This window comes from Polistes dominula, unplaced genomic scaffold, assembly GCF_049000335.1.
Source record: "Polistes dominula isolate Pdom_NZ unplaced genomic scaffold, Pdom_raw_medaka contig_482, whole genome shotgun sequence".
Classification (NCBI taxonomy): Eukaryota; Metazoa; Arthropoda; class Insecta; order Hymenoptera; family Vespidae; genus Polistes; species Polistes dominula.
This window is the reverse complement of record NW_028301016.1, coordinates 274004-291038: the sequence shown is the minus strand read 5'-3', so window position 1 is coordinate 291038 and position 17035 is coordinate 274004. Positions and strand designations below refer to the sequence as shown.

The 17035-nt window shown below is 24.7% G+C and overlaps 2 protein-coding genes across 2 annotated transcripts in view; both read left to right on the top strand.

Moving 5' to 3' along the window:
- Positions 1 to 17035, top strand: part of stum (mechanosensory transduction mediator stumble) — a 77805-nt gene that overhangs the window by 37921 nt on the left and 22849 nt on the right.
- Positions 1664 to 3011, top strand: LOC149031976 (uncharacterized). Its single transcript, XM_089174124.1, has 2 exons — positions 1664 to 1868; positions 1994 to 3011. Exon 2 carries the CDS (start codon positions 2051 to 2053, stop codon positions 2453 to 2455), a length of 405 nt encoding a protein of 134 aa, XP_089030250.1. The 5' UTR covers positions 1664 to 1868; positions 1994 to 2050; the 3' UTR covers positions 2456 to 3011.

The window sequence follows — 17035 nt, the reverse complement described above, 5'->3', positions numbered from 1 at the left end:
ACCTTGTTTTAAATTACATGTTCTTTACACGTTCATGTTCTGTACACGTAAGAAAAGTTTTTTTTCATCTTTTTTTGTAGAATGTTTATTCTTGCAACAAAAACAAAAAATTTAGTCATGAATTATTTGTAAGAAACTATGAATATATTTTGCTATTTTAAAATATATTAATATTTTTTAACATCACAGTTATTTTTATTATGACTTTATATCAATCAGAACTATTATTACTTGCATTTCGATTAAATAAATAAATTTTAGATATTTCTCAAAAATATCTTACATAGTTTTAAGCATCAAGTATTTTGTAATATACGTATCGGATAAAAAATGTAAAATGAGTCTTATAAGTAAGCTTGTAATACTTGGATAATGAGAAGGACACATTTTAAGTTTCTTAGCTCGATGAAACGAAAAAAATAATTCTGTTTTAGTCGACCACCTTACTATGTTTTGCTTTGATTATCGTTTTGAAACCATTTGTATGATATTTTGTTTGCGTTTTCACTGAAAAAAGATTTTTGTACTCTACTGAGTTTTTAAAAAAACATTATCTTCGAATTCTGAGCTACAAAAGCACACAAAAGTTGTCGTATTGTTAAATGTTAGGATAATAAAGTATCAATAAAATTAAAAAATATTTTATGTGAAATATTTTATTCGACAAATATTTCAAGTTATGTAAATGAATTATAAACTACTATAAATTAAAAAATGTATCTTAACATATTGAACGCTGAAAAAACAGTTACTGACTTTTAAATAATGTTTACAAAATGATTGTTTATCTGATTTTTTACTGAACATTATCTAACTTTTATTAGAGATTAGACAAATGCAGAAAAAAAATAAACAATGACAAATAAAATATATCAACGCTTAAAATATGCGTACATATTTTTAAAAAAAGAATACCTTAATAACGCGATGCCGATGTTCAATTTGTTAACGTTATTTATTTTTTTTTAAATTTCATCATAAACATGAAAAACGGAATATCACGTTCATTTGTTCGAATGTTTCAAACAAAATAAAACACGAATATTGATCGGAACATCGATTTAACCTTTAACGATAGTTGTACTAAGGCACTACTACACACATCGATCGATCGTATCGATAGTTATATCGATTGGGCCCTTAACGGTAGTGGCACCACATACTACCTACATGTAGGGATCCTGTAGGAGGGATGCGCCATTCATATTCAGCTCATGTGCCATTGGCTGAAAATTTTGGGGGACCGCTTGAATTTATAATAATTTTTATTGTGTAACCTATTCTATTTTAATATAAATTTTTAATTATTATTAAATATAGTTCATTTTTTCTGTATTTGATGCAATTCATTATTTCATAATTATTTCAATGTTTGAATCATTCGTGTACAAAATCGAGTTCCGGTCCCCCAACAATGTACATGGCGCATCCCTCCTATAGGATCCCTACCTACATGTATCGATAGTTACATCGATTGAGCCCTTAACGATAGTGCCACCAAACTACCTTTATGTATCGATATTCCTATCCGACCCAAACGAATAAACTATTCCCACCGACCAAACGAATAAACTATTCCCACCAACCAACGAATAAACTATGATGGTGGCAGCACTTATATATGCTTACGTTTACTGCCCTTACAACATATAGCAAAGTCATTGTGTGTTCAACAAGATATTTACTGTTCACGTATACCAAGAAATTTTACTTATTATTAGTGCTATTAATAACGACTTTTCTATTGAAAGAAATCTACATTATAAAGAATTATTATACTCATTGCGATTTGCAGTATTTTAAAGTTATCTACACAATTGCAATTAAATAAGAAATTTTACATAAAAGAAAAGTTAAACATTTTTACGGTAAGTAATTATAATTTATAGATATCAAGGTTCGCTTGAATATCTACACGATTGCAATCAAATAAAACTAATTTTACATAAAATAAAAGTGAAACATTTTTACAGTTAGTTATTATAATTTACAGATATCAAGGTACGCTTGACTTCATCAGTTATACGCACTCTATCTTACAATTTTTAATATGGATGACACACTTTTTTTTACTTGGGACTATGATTTTGCATGGCAGTCCGCGCATAGAATAATTTTCGAAGGTTTCGAAAATCAAAAATCTATTGAGAAAGTTGCAGATGAACTTAAGGATTATTATAAGTTTAAAAATGCTAGACTTGCGATAGTTGATTATTGGTTTAAGCTATTACTGGTAGATGGTTCATGTATGCAAACAGCTTTAGAAGAATACCTCGCTGGAAAAAGAAATCTGCGACTTTTAGAGCATTGCCTACAGACTTACCCTTATTGGAGAGTTGGATTACATATGGATATTTTTAAACTAAGCAGAAAAACAATGATCAAATATATAAAAAAGCTTGGCTACCAACATAACGGTTTAGGATGGAGAAAATTATATTTCCATAATGCGTAGAGTGTTATGAAAAAAAAGTAATTTTTATAATTCTTTATTGTGAAAAAGATATTTTAATTGAAATTCGGAAGATTTCTTAACTGAACAAAGCATTTAATATTATCAGTCATCTCAATTCCATCACAAGAAACAATATATTGAATTAAAAAGAAAATATTTCAAATAATGTTTAGATTTTTTGCTCAACTAATATTAAAAAGCAAAAGTTTCTATAAACGAGAAGAAAGTTGGAAAAATAATGAAGGAACTTGGAAATTAATACCAAAATTTGATACGAATGAAAATAATACATATACATGTATATTTACACATTTACATACGAATAAGATTGCAATAATATTAAGGAAAGATGTAACTCTTCCGATTTCAACAACCAAAATCAGCTAAATTATTGAGGACTAATATAATTAACACATTCGCGAATGTTGACGAGAATTCATGTTTTTCAAGTTCTATTCCTAGTTGCCACTGACGTGATTCAAGTCATTTTAAAAATACGACGTAAAAAGTTTAATAAAAATAAATTTTCTATATACAGAAACATATATGAAATTTAAATTTATATATTTATATAAATATATATATTTATTATGATAAGTTTATATATTTATATAAATATATAAATTGTATACATTAAATTTTTTTAGTTAATTATTTCAATAAAATCCTTATATTATAATTAACGATTTATTAAAATTTAAATATTTTAAATTTAAATGTTTTAAATTTAAATATTTTAAATTTAAATATTCATTATTTTTGCCGGTATACAATATTAAAAAAGAGAAAATATGCCAGCCACGAATGTGTTAAGTACAAAAATATAACTATAATAAATATTTAAAATATAAAATGACCATGTATAAATAATCTTCTGAAATTGCTTTTTCTTCAAAAAAAAATCAAAAATATTATTCTTATTCTTAAGCAATAAAAGAATTTAGTTTCATTACTTTTTATATAATAATTAATTTTAAAATTGTTTGTTTGCATGTATTTTAATAAAATAAAAAGAAGTTTTAAACATTATAAATAAAAATCTCAATATTGTATGTAAAATGGAAATTATTGTCTTTTAAATAAAACGCTTTAACTGCTTTTACTTTTCATTGATTCTTTAAGATATTATTTTAGATACGGTTTTATGTTATAAACTTTTTATCCCTTATAATTATTTTTGTTGTAAACAAGATACTGTCCCATATGTCCAATTTTCCCTATAACGAATGTCCGAAAGAGTTGCTTCTTTATGAAAAGAAAAACAAAACGTAGTCTTATTACTTTTTTTATTAATAAAATATTAATTAATAGTTCAAAATTTAAAAAAATAATATTGAAATAAAAATAAATGAATGTAGTCATGTTATCGTTGTTACATATTATACAACAATTTCTAAAATTATCTATTTCATAATTATCTTTTTTTTGAAGCTTGTAACATGTTGACGTATGTATACTCGATTAATATATAGACTGTTTATTTTAAAAGTGGTGTAAGCCCACTTTCTTTTGTTTCAAGAAACTTAAAGATTAACATATCAATGATTACTCAATTTCTTTTACCGACCAATTTTAAATTGTACAAAACATGGACAGTTTTTAAGAAATTAAATATTAACTAGTTATCCATAAAAAGTTAACATTAAATATTAAATAAATTACGTGATATGTAATTTTTTTTTTTTAACTAGACTTACACCACTTTCAAAATAAACGGTCCATATCTTGCCATAAATTGATAATAATTTAAAAGAAATAAATGCGTTATCCTCTGATACACTGTGACTTCTAAAGCATCAATGTTTATCAACACTTGTTGTCTTAAGAACAATTAATCATAGAATTGATAAACAAATCATTTTGAAGTATCTAAACTTTAAAAGAGATTTACTTTAACATAATCGTCTAAGTAAATTTTCATGAAATTTCATTAGAAAGAATTATCTGTTTACAGATAAAATTACGTATGCAGGGCAAACTATTCCTTACATTAAACCACTAGAACGATAAAATCTTAAAGGTTTACAGAATATTATTATTGTTTGTTTACTTTAAGAAATCCTAATATGTGACATTATTATCGACTAGTTCAATCAAATCAAATCAAAACATACCAGTACGTAACATTATACATTTCGATTTGTATTATTATAAAATTATCTATATAAAGCAATTACGTAGAACGAAATTTACATAAAAGTTCAGTTAAGCATACATATTGTGAATTGTTTTAATATTTGGATTCAAGATTCGCTTGCGCTGAGAAGTTTTACGCTCCTTGTTTAACACCTCTGATTATGGCTGAGAATAAATTTAGTTCAGTGGTAAAAATAATTTGGAGAAATTTTCAAAATGGCATAAGTGCTGAGAATTGTAAACAGGAGCTCTTGTTATTAGAATATTATAATTATCATTTTGTATGCTGTCATACAGTTAATATTTGGTATTGCATTTTCCTTCATGATCCATACTTTTTCTCTATTGAAGAAGCATTAAATTCTGTAATTTTTGATGACCGTATGGTTTTTTTACGTACACTATTATCATTAAATCCTACCTATACTACTGAGCACTATATGGATGCTTTAAAAGTTACCCGAGCAACTGTATCTTACTATATGCGTACTCTTAAATATCGCCATAACAGGAAACTAAATTATTGGATTCCGTGTGAAAGTGCAAGTTCAGTAAGCTCTTTTTGATGAATTTTCATAAAACCAAACAAAAAAAAACATTTTCTTATGAAAGTTACTTACTACGGATAAGATTTATTTAATTATTTTAACGAAATTATTTACTTCTACAAAGCAGTCACCATTATAATAATTATTTTTAACCTTCTAAGAGATCAAATTTTAAAATCAAACAAAAGTGGTTATACTTTTTTTCTATTTTTTTTTTTTTTTGTATTATTAACATATTCGCGACCGCTGACTTGAATTTACGTCTCATCAAGTTCTATTCCTTGTTTCCTCTGACGTTATTCACGTCATATTTTATATATTAAAATTCTAATAAAATTAAATTTATACATAATATATTATATATTGTATATATTGATATAAATATTGATATATATTGATATAAATCATATATTATATAAATTTATATTATTTTGTATCACTATCTTATTATTACTTTATTAGTATTTTTTATATATATAAAATTTATCTTTACATATTTATATAAATTTTTTATATAAAATTTAAATTTAATTATTTAAATATATTATTCAAATATTATATATCATAATATAATTAAATATTATATATTATATATTATTATATTATTTCAATATATATAATATTAAATATAATATTTAAATATAGTACTCAATAAATACTATTTTATTATATTATTATATTTTATTATTTAAAAGTAAATTTAAATAATTTAAACCTATATTTATATATTTACATATGGAGTATATGTAAAAATTATTGTTGTTTAAAATTTCATTATTTTGGCCGGTACTTAGTATAAGAATCGGAAAAAATATGCCGCCCGCGAATGTGTTAATATTAAAATATGCTATATTTAACAAATGATAAAATAATTGGAAATCAATGAATATATCAACAATGAATGATACATTTGTCTTCATAGAAAAATGTTATTATTGTATCAAAAATGATTCAATGTACATATATATATGTGTCAATGATCTTGAAGAAAATAATATTCGACATGTATAAATTTAATAACATTATTTTATTATGTAAAATGAAAAAAAAAGCAATTATTAAAATTTTATACTAATATTAAATCATATAAATTTTTTAAGTAATAAAAGATGACTATTTTACAAAAAATAATGAAAATGTATGCTCTCCTGTGTTGAACAGTAGTAAATATTATACACTGTGATAACATATGATGGCTATTTCTTTAAATCACTTGTTCATTTGTTTCGGGTAACTTCCAATGGTCAATTTTTGTCATTTTTCTCTACAAATACCTAATATTATAACTTCCCAAAATTTTAAGAAAATTTCATTTCCTAAATTATCTTTATCGAAAAGCAAAAAAAAAATCAGCGTACTTATATTTGATTAGAATATCATTAGTATATTCTTTGATACTCTATGATATCTGTTACATCAATGCTTATCAACGCTTGTTGTCGTAAGGACAATCGGTCACAGATTCGAAAATGAAATCAGTTTGAATTATCGAAGCTTTAAAAGAGACTTTCTTCGAAATAATCGTCTTATTAAATTTTCATAGTATTTTATCAAAATGAATTATACTTTAACTGAAAGAATTACGTTTACTGGATAAACTATTCCTTGAATTAAACCACTAGAACGATAAAATCTTAGAGGTTTACAGAATATTATTATTGTTTGTTTATCTTAAGAAATCCAAATATATGACATTATTAACGACTACTTCAATCAAATCTAATCAAATCAACAGAGACCAGTACGTAACATTATATATTTCGATTTGTATTAATATAAAATTATCTATATAAAGCAATTGCGTAGAACGAAATTTAAATAAAAGTTAAGTTAAGCATACATGTAGTGAATTGTTTTATTACTTGGATATCAAGATTCGCTTGCACTGATAAGTTTTACGCTCCTTGTTTAACATTTTTGATTATGGCTGAAGACGAATTATGTAAGACGTTAAAAATAATTTGGAAAAATTTTCGTAATGGCATAAGTGTTAAGAATTGTAAGCAGGAGCTCATGTTATTAGAATATTTTGAATATCCTTTTGTATGCGCTGAAACAATTACCTTTTGGTATTTGGTTTTCGTTGCAAGTACAAACCATTTCCCGAGAGAAGAATCATTAAATTTTGTAACAGTCGAAGAGCGTGTCAATTTTCTACGTGAACTAGTAACACGCAATCCTACCTGGACTACTGATCACTATGCGGATGCTTTAAAAGATTGTCCAGACTTTATATGTAGGTATATGAGAGTTATTAATCATCGCTATAATAGTATACTAAATTGTTGGATTCCACTTAACAGTGAAGATTAAATAAATTCTTTTTTGTAAATATTCAATTAAACCAAACAAGGAAAACATTTTTTTACGAAAATTACTTACTACGGATAAGATTTATTCAATGTTTTAAACGAAATTATTTATTTCTAAAAAGCAGTCACCATTATAACTAATCACCATTGTAACCTTCTAAGAGAGAAATCAGTTTTCACAGTCAAGCGAAAGTAGTCATACATTCTTTCTATTTTTTTTTTTTTGTATTATTCATATTAAAATATGAAATATTCTACAAACAATACAATAATTTGAAATCAATGAATATGTACGAGAATGATTAAAACATTTGTCCTAATTGAAAAATTTTAATATTATATTATAAATGACACAACATCTATATATATATGTGCGAGTGCTTTTAAAGAAAAAATTATAAGACATGAATATATTATAATATTATATTGTTATGTATTATATAGAAGAACGCAATCATTGAGTCTCTAGATTAATATTAAGTCATAGAAATTTTTGGAGACATATAGGATAACCAGTTTACAAAAAAAATTTTAAATATATGCTTTTCTCTATGTTTAAGAATAATAGGTAATATTATATATTATGATAAGATATGATGGCTAATTTCTTAAATCACATGTTCATTTGTATTGGTTAACTTTAAATGGTCAATTTTTTTGTAATTTTTCTTTATAAATACTAAATATAATTACTTCACAAAATTTTGAGGTACTTTCATTCCCCGAACTCTCTTCATTTAAAAGTAAGATACATATCAGCATACTTATATTTGATTAGAATATCGTTAGTATATTCTTTGATACGTTATGATATGTGTGACATCAGTGTTTATCAATGCTTGTTGTTATAAGGACAATCGGTACAGAATCGAAAATCAAATCAGTTTAAATTATCTAAGATTTAAAAGAAATTTTCTCCAAAATAATCGTCTTATTAAATTTACATGGTATTTCATCAGAACGAATTATACCTTGATACACAGAATTAACGTACACTGGAAAAACTATTCCTTAAATTAAACCAATGAAACGATTAATCCTAAAGTTTTAAAGAATATTATTGTTTCTTGATTTTGAGAAATCCTAATGTGTTACATTAATAACGACAACTTCAAGCAAATTAAATCAACACAGACCAGAACGTAACATTATATATTTCGATTTGTACTATTATAAAATTATCTATATAAAGCAATTACGTAGAACAAAATTGATATAAAAGCTAAGTTAAGCATACATATAGTGAATTATTGTAATATTTGGATATCAAGATTTTTTGCACTGATAAGTTTTACGCTCCTTGATTAATATCTCTGATTATGGCTGATAATAGTTTAAGTAAAATATTAATAAAAATTTATAAAAATTTTTGTGAGGGCATAAGTGTTGAGAATTGTAAACAGGAGCTCATGTTATTAAAATATTTTAAATATCCAGTTGTATGTTTTCAAACAATTAACTTTTGGTATTCGATTTTCCTTGAAAATAAAGAACATTACCTGAGAGAAGAAGCAGTAAATTTTGTAATCGGACAGGGTGATTATTTTCTACGTGAACTAATAATAAAAAATCCTACCTGGACTACCGATCACTATGCAGATGCTTTAAAAGTTTGCCAAACAACTATAATTAGCTATATGGATAATATTCATTATCGCCATAATAGTAAACTAAATTGTTGGATTCCGTGTGAAAGTGCAAGTTAAGTAAGTTCTTGGTTATGAATTTTCAATCAAACTTAACAAGAAATAAATTATCTTATAAAACTTATTTACTACGGATAAGACTTATTTAATTATTTTTAACGAAATTATTTATTTCTACAAAGCAGTCACCATTATAACTAATCACTATTGTAACCTTCTAAGAGAGAAATCAGTTTTCAAAGTCAACCGACAGTTGTCATATTTTCTTTCTATTTATTTTTTTTGTATTATTCATATTAAAATATGAAATATTCTACAAACAATACAATAATTTGAAATCAATGAATATGTACGAGAATGATTAAAACATTTGTCCTAATTGAAAAATTTTAATATTATATTATAAATGACACAACATCTATATATATATATATATGTGCGAGTGCTTTTAAAGAAAAAATTATAAGACATGAATATATTATAATATTATATTGTTATGTATTATATAGAAGAACGCAATCATTGAGTCTTAAGATTAATATTAAGTCATAGAAATTTTTGGAGACATATAGGATAACTAGTTTACAAAAAAAATTTTAAATGTATGCTTTTCTCTATGTTTAAGAATAATAGGTAATATTATATATTGTGATAAGATATGACGGCTAATTTCTTAAATCACATGTTTATTTGTTTTTGTTAACTTTAAATGGTCTATTTTTTGTAATTTTTATTTATAAATACTAAATATAATTACTTCACAAAATTTTGAGGTAATTTCATTCCCCGAATTGTCTTCATTTAAAAGCAAGATACACATCAGCATACTTATATTCGATTAGAATATCGTTAGTATATTCTTTGATACGTTATGATATGTGTGGCATCAGTGTTTATCAATGCTTGTTGTCATAAGGACAATCGGTACAGAATCGAAAATCAAATCAGTTTAAATTATCCAAGATATAAAAGAGATTTTCTTTGAAATAATCATGTAAGTAAATTTTTATGGTATTTTATTAGCAAGAATTATCTGTTTACTGATAAAATTACGAATACAGGCCAAACTATTCCTTACATTAAACCAATAATGCGATAAAATTCTAAAGTTTTAAAGAATATTATTCTTGTCTGTTTATTTTAAGCAATCCTTAGATGTGACACTAAAAACGGCTACTTCATTCAAATTAAATCAAATCAAATCAACCCAGACCAGTACGTAACGTTAACAATTTCGATTTGTAATATTACAAATTTATCCATAGAAAAAAATTAATTCAAACGAAATTTATGTAAAAGTAAAGTAAAGCATAGATATAGTGACTTATTGTAATATTTGAATATCAAGATTTTTTGCACTGATAAGTTTTACGCTCCTTGTTTATTATCTCTGATTATGGCTGAATCTGTATTCGGTTTGACAATAAAAAGAATTTTTCTAAATTTTCTTAATGGCATAAGTGTTGAGAATTGTAAACAAGAGCTCATGTTATTAGAACTTTTTAATTATCCTGATATATGCTTTCAAACAATTGGCTATTGGTATTCTTTTTTCCAATATAATCGGTATCATTTGTTTACGAATGCAGTATTAAATTCTATAATTTTTGATAACCGTATGGCTTTTCTACGTATACTATTATCATTAAATCCTGCCTATACTACTGAGCACTATATGGATGCTTTAAAAGTTACCCGAGCAACTGTATCTTACTACATGCGTACTCTTAAATATCGCCATGACAGGAAATTAAATTGTTGGATTCCGTGTGAAAGTGCAAGTTAAGTAAATTCTTTTTTATGAATTTTCAATCAAACTTAACATGAAAAAAATTATTTTATAAAACTTACTTACTACGGATAAAACTTATTTAAATCTTTTTAACGAAATTATTTAGTTCAACAAAGCAGTCATAATAAATATTTTTAACCTTCTGAGAGATCAAATTTTAATGTCAACCGAAAGTGGTTATACCTTTTTTCTATTTTTTTTTGTATTATTAACACATTCGCGACCGCTGACTTGCATTCACGTCTTTTCAACTTCTATTCCTGGTTGCCCCTGACGTGATTCATATCATAATTTACATTTTAAAAATCTAATAAAAATAAATTTCTATATAATATATTATAATAAAATTAAATATTATATATTATATATTATTATATTAATTTAATATATATAATATTAAATATAATATTTAAATGTAGTATTCAAATTAATACTAATTCATTATATTATTATTTTTTATTATTTAAATATAAATTTAAATAATTGAAACCTAAATTTATATATTTATATATAGAATTTATTTAAAAATTATTGTTGTTTAAAATTTCATTATTTTGGCCGGTACTTAGTATGAGAATCGGAAAAAATATAATTGTCGCGAATGTGTTAATATTAAAATATGCTATATTTAACAAATGATAAAATAATTGGAAATCAATGAATATATCAACAATGAATGATACATTTGTCTTCATAGAAAAATTTTATTATTGTATCAAAAATGATTCCATGTACATATATATGTGTCAGTGATCTTGAAGAAAATAATATTCGACATGTATAAATTTAATAACATTATCTTATTATGTAAAATAAAAAAGGAATGCAGTCATTAAAATTTTATACTAATATTAAATCATAAAAATTTTTGAAGTAATAAAGGATAACTATTTTACAAAAAATAATAAAAATGTATGCTCTCCTGTATATTAAAGAACAATAGTAAATATTATACATTTGGATAACATATGATGGCTATTTCTTTAAATCACTTGTTCATTTGTTTCGGGTAACTTTAAATGGTCAAATTTTTTGTCATTTTTCTCTACAAATACTTAATTTCATAAGTTCACTAAATTTTGAGGTAATTTCATTCCCCGAATTGTCTTCATTTAAAAGCAAGATACACATCAGCATACTTATATTCGATTAGAATATCGTTAGTATATTCTTTGATACGTTATGATATGTATGGCATCAGTGTTTATCAATGCTTGTTGTCATAAGGACAATCGGTACAGAATCGAAAATCAAATCAATTTAAATTATCCAAGATTTAAAAGAGATTTTCTCCAAAATAATCGTCTTATTAAATTTACATGGTATTTCATCAGAACGAATTATACCTTGATACACAGAATTTACGTACACTGACGAAACTATTCCTTAAATTAAACCAATGAAATGATAAAATCCTAAAGTTTTAAAGGATATTATTATTGTTTGTTGATTTTGAGAAATCCTAATGTGTTACATTAATAACGACAACTTCAAGCAAATTAAATCAACACAGACCAGTACGTAACATTTTATATTTCGATTTGTATTACTATAAAATTATCTATGTAAAGCAATTACGTAGAACGAAATTTATATAAAAGCTTAGTTAAGCATACATATAGTGAATTATTGTAATATTTGGATATCAAGATTTTTTGCACTGATAAGTTTTACACTCCTTGATTAATATCTCTGATTATGGCTGATGACAGTTTAAATGATATATTAATACTAATTCATCAAAAATTTTGTGAGGGCATAAGTGTTGAAAATTGTGAACAGGAGCTCATGTTATTAAAATATTTTAAATATCCAGTTGTATGTTTTCAAACAATTAGCTTTTGGTATATTTTTTTCTGCTACCATCAAAAGCATGTGGGAATGACACTTATTAGAATGTACAGAGATCGTTTGCTTTTTCTAAACGACATATGTTTAAAAATCCTACCTGGACTACTGATCACTTTATGGATGCCTTAAAAGTTACACGAGAAACTATACATAGGAATATGGATCTTCTTCGTTTCCAATACGACCAAAAAAATAATTGTTGGATTCCGCGTGATTCTGCAAAGTGTGTAATTTATACATTATGAATTTTCAATCAAACCGTACAAGAAAAACATTTTTTTTTGTCATTTTTCTCTACAAATACCTAATATTATAACTTCACAAAATTTTGAGAAAATTTCATTTTCTAAATTGTCTTCATCTAAAAGCAAGATACTTATCAGCATACTTATATTCGATTAGAATATCATTAGTATATTCTTTGATACGCTATGATATCTGTCACATCAATGTTTATCAACGCTTGTTTTCATAAGGACAGTCGGTCACAGAATCGAAAATCAAATCAGTTTAAATTATCCAAGATTTAAAAGAGATTTTCTTGAAAATAATCATGTAAGTAAATTTTCATGGTATTTTATTAGAAAGAATTATCGGTTAATTGATAGAATTACATATACTGGCTAAACTATTCCTTAAATTAAACCACTAAAACGATATAATCTTACAGGTTTACAAAATATTATAATTGTTTGTTTATTTTGAGAAATCTTAATATTTGATAATAATAATGACTACTTCTATCAAATGAAATCCACTCAGAACAGTGCGTAACGTTATATATTTCAATTTGTAATAATTGAAAGTCATCTATAGATAGCAATTAAATAAAAGGAAATTTACATAAAAGTAAAGTTAAGCATTCATGTAATTGTTTATTTTTATATCTGAACGTCACGATTTGCATTGAAAAGTTTTTTGGTTCTTGTTTAAAATGCCTTTATATATAAATAGGAAATTAGTAATAATCGTACAAACATGTTGGACTTTTTATCGGAAATGTGTATCTCTTGAAAATACTGCACATGATATTATGTTATACAATTTTTTTTCTTATTATGAAGTATGTTTTGCTGTAGTTAAACATTGGTTTTTTCAATTCACTTGTACATTTGATTCTGTTGAAGAAGGTTCATTATTACCATTTACTCTCTATGATGTAGAATCATTTTGGGTGTCAATGGTTAAAACATATCCAGAATGGCCGTTAGATTATTTTGAGGATGCTTTCAAAGTTGACGCTAGTGGTATAATGCATAATCTGGCATGTCTTGGGTTCATTTATAAATCTAATCGATGGGGAAAGATTGAAACCATTGAATGCTAATTTTTCTCAATTGCATTTTTCAATACGATTCGTATCTACATAAGAACAAAAAAGAACAAATTTTAAAGAGATTAATAACTGTGAAAATAATAGTCCTCTTCATTTGAATTTAGAAGAAATATCTTATCAAGGTACTCTGCACTATAATAAATCATCTTACCCTTATCTAAGATCAATTTATAGAATAAGAAGATAAAATGACTTAATGTAGAAAAAATTTTTTCTTTATGAATAATATAAAAATGAAAAAAATATAGGAACGATAAAATAATTGGAAATCAATGGATATAAACGAGAACTTTTTTCACTTTTTGACACTTTTTTCTTCATTGAAAAATGTTAATATTTTATAATAAATAACTCAACATATATACATACATATGTGACAGTAATCTTGAAGAAAATAATATACGTCATGAATATATTATAACTGTATTTTGCTATGTATTAGTAAGAAGAAGCGCAATCCTCAAGATTTTAAAGTAATATTAACGCATTGAAATTTTTGAAGAATAAATGGATAACTACTTTACGAAAAAAAATGAAAATGTATGCTTTTCTGTATATTTAAGAACAACAGTTAATATTACACATTGTGATAAGATATGATAGTTATTTAAACTACTTTTTTTTTAATTACATATTCTTTAAATACAAGAAAAATTTTGTGTTCATTGTTTTTGTAAAATAGTTATTCTGGCAATAAGAATACGTTGTAAACTATGGAAGTATTTTTCCTTCAGTAGAAAATATTGATTATATTCATTCAATATTGATACATTCATATCAATATTGATATTAACATAATCAATGTTTTTTAATATGGAAATTACTTAAACTTAATTTTAATGCATATATTAAAAATTTGATAACACGACTATAAATAAAAAGATAGATAAACATTTTGTATAAAATATTATTTTTTCCATTTTTTTGTTTTTAAACTCATGATATTTGTCATATTTGAAAATCTCTAAATATTACATTATATTGAAGTTAGATAATATTTTATACAAAATGTATTATTAGACAAATATTTTAACGTATACAAATATAATTTATATTACTGTTATTTTAATACAATGCTTTAATATGTTAACTTTTAATGACTTTGTTTTTTCTTTAAAAATGGCAAAATATAAAACACAACGACACATACTTGGTTAATTTATCTTCGATAAAAATATGAAAATAAATTTGTTTCTATTTTTTATTAAAATATCAAGTAATTTTTTACCTAGTCCAAATATTCCTAACAAATAAGACGAAGTAAATTAAATGCAAAAAGAAATTTAAAAGACACAAACTTAAAAATTTACTACTGATTAAAAAGGAATCCAATTTTAATCACCTATTTTGACTACTCATTTCTCTTGAATTTATAATTTACCTAGTAATCTCATAAAACAACTAGTTTGAATATATAAAATTCTTTCTTATAAGCTTTCCTTAAAATGCCTTGTTATTTACTGAATTACTTTGTTATTTCATAAATTAAATTGAATTATTATATTTTAATGGTAACGTATACAAAATTCAATATAAGAAGAAAAGAAATTTTGTTTTCTTACGAGTTAGAGATAATATAATTGTAAGTATGTAGATAAAATATGTTCAGAAATTGAAGAAATTGATCACGAAGTTAGCTCGTAACGCTGGTGTTTCTTTTCTTTTCTTTTTTTCCATATACATACGTTGCGTTCTGTCCTTAGCATACTAGCATAGAAAATAATATTATACTACGAATCGACTTTTACGCTTGGTTTGCGTCGTCACGCGTTCTATCGTTACGCCTTTGCGGCCAATGGAAAGCAGGACAAAGCGGAACCGAAGGGTTAACTAATCCGGAGTCACGTAGACGTGTCTACCTGTGTTGATGATTAATCGCTTTACTTGTGATTAAATTAAGATTAAAATGTAGATATCGACGTGCGAATACGCCGCTATCATAAAATATTATAATAAATTTTTATATTTAAGATAAAACACAATTTATGTATATATACTATTATTAGTATTTATATGATACTTATTGAATTATATAACAAATAATACCCTGTTATATGTGAAGAACATTTTTTCTTTTTTTTATTTATAAGATTTCATTAAATGATTATTCTTTATTTATAACTTTTTTTCAGTTTATGTCTACCTATTTTTCTTTTTCATTCGTATATACTTTTATCAAGGTAATCTTTTGTCCAAGTGTATAACCGAGATATATTAACATTTTCAACTATAGCAAAATGTTCGTAGTTCAATTGAATATTATTTGTGCTTGGTAAATGTACTTCTAGTGAATATACGTTGATTTTTTTGGATTTATTTTAATTTTTTATTTTTTAGACTAATCTGTTATTATGTTCAAAATGCTTGAAGTTGAATGCGTGAAGAATATGACACAATAAGATTATGCTAATGTATACATATTTCTTTTGTGTATGTTGTGTATTTTTACCTTCCCATTTTAAAGTTTCGAGTTACTTCTCTACGAGCACCTTCTCACGTTTATCCACTACTATCAAAAAAGTCGCATCTTCTTTTTACCAGGCATGCGGTTTTCTGTTTTTGCAAACAAGTCACCCATCCGTTTTTCTAACTGTGCTTACGATGCTTAATTGTAATAATCTGACGGAAACTAGTGATCCAACGTATTTAGGCTGACAACTTCTTTTGTATATTAAATGTTATCTTTAAAATGTATAATTCAGTTTACTCATCAAATGAACGGTTAATTTTAAAAGTGGTCTAAGTTCATTTATGTTTGAATGAAGATATTAAAGGGTTTGTATTGGATTAAATTTAAAAATATAGATAACAGATGATATATTGTAGAATAATGTTTTTCGGTTTCTAAAAGTGTCAGATTTATCATCCCAATTAGCATAATTAATATTATTTAGAAAATAATATGTTTTTGATGGCTATGATTGGATCTTTAGGCCACTTTCAAAATCAATGAAATGAC

Coding starts and splice junctions, on each gene's coding strand:
- LOC149031976 (XM_089174124.1), top strand. CDS start 2,051: ATGGATGACACACTTTTTTTTACTTGGGACTATGATTTTGCATGGCAG.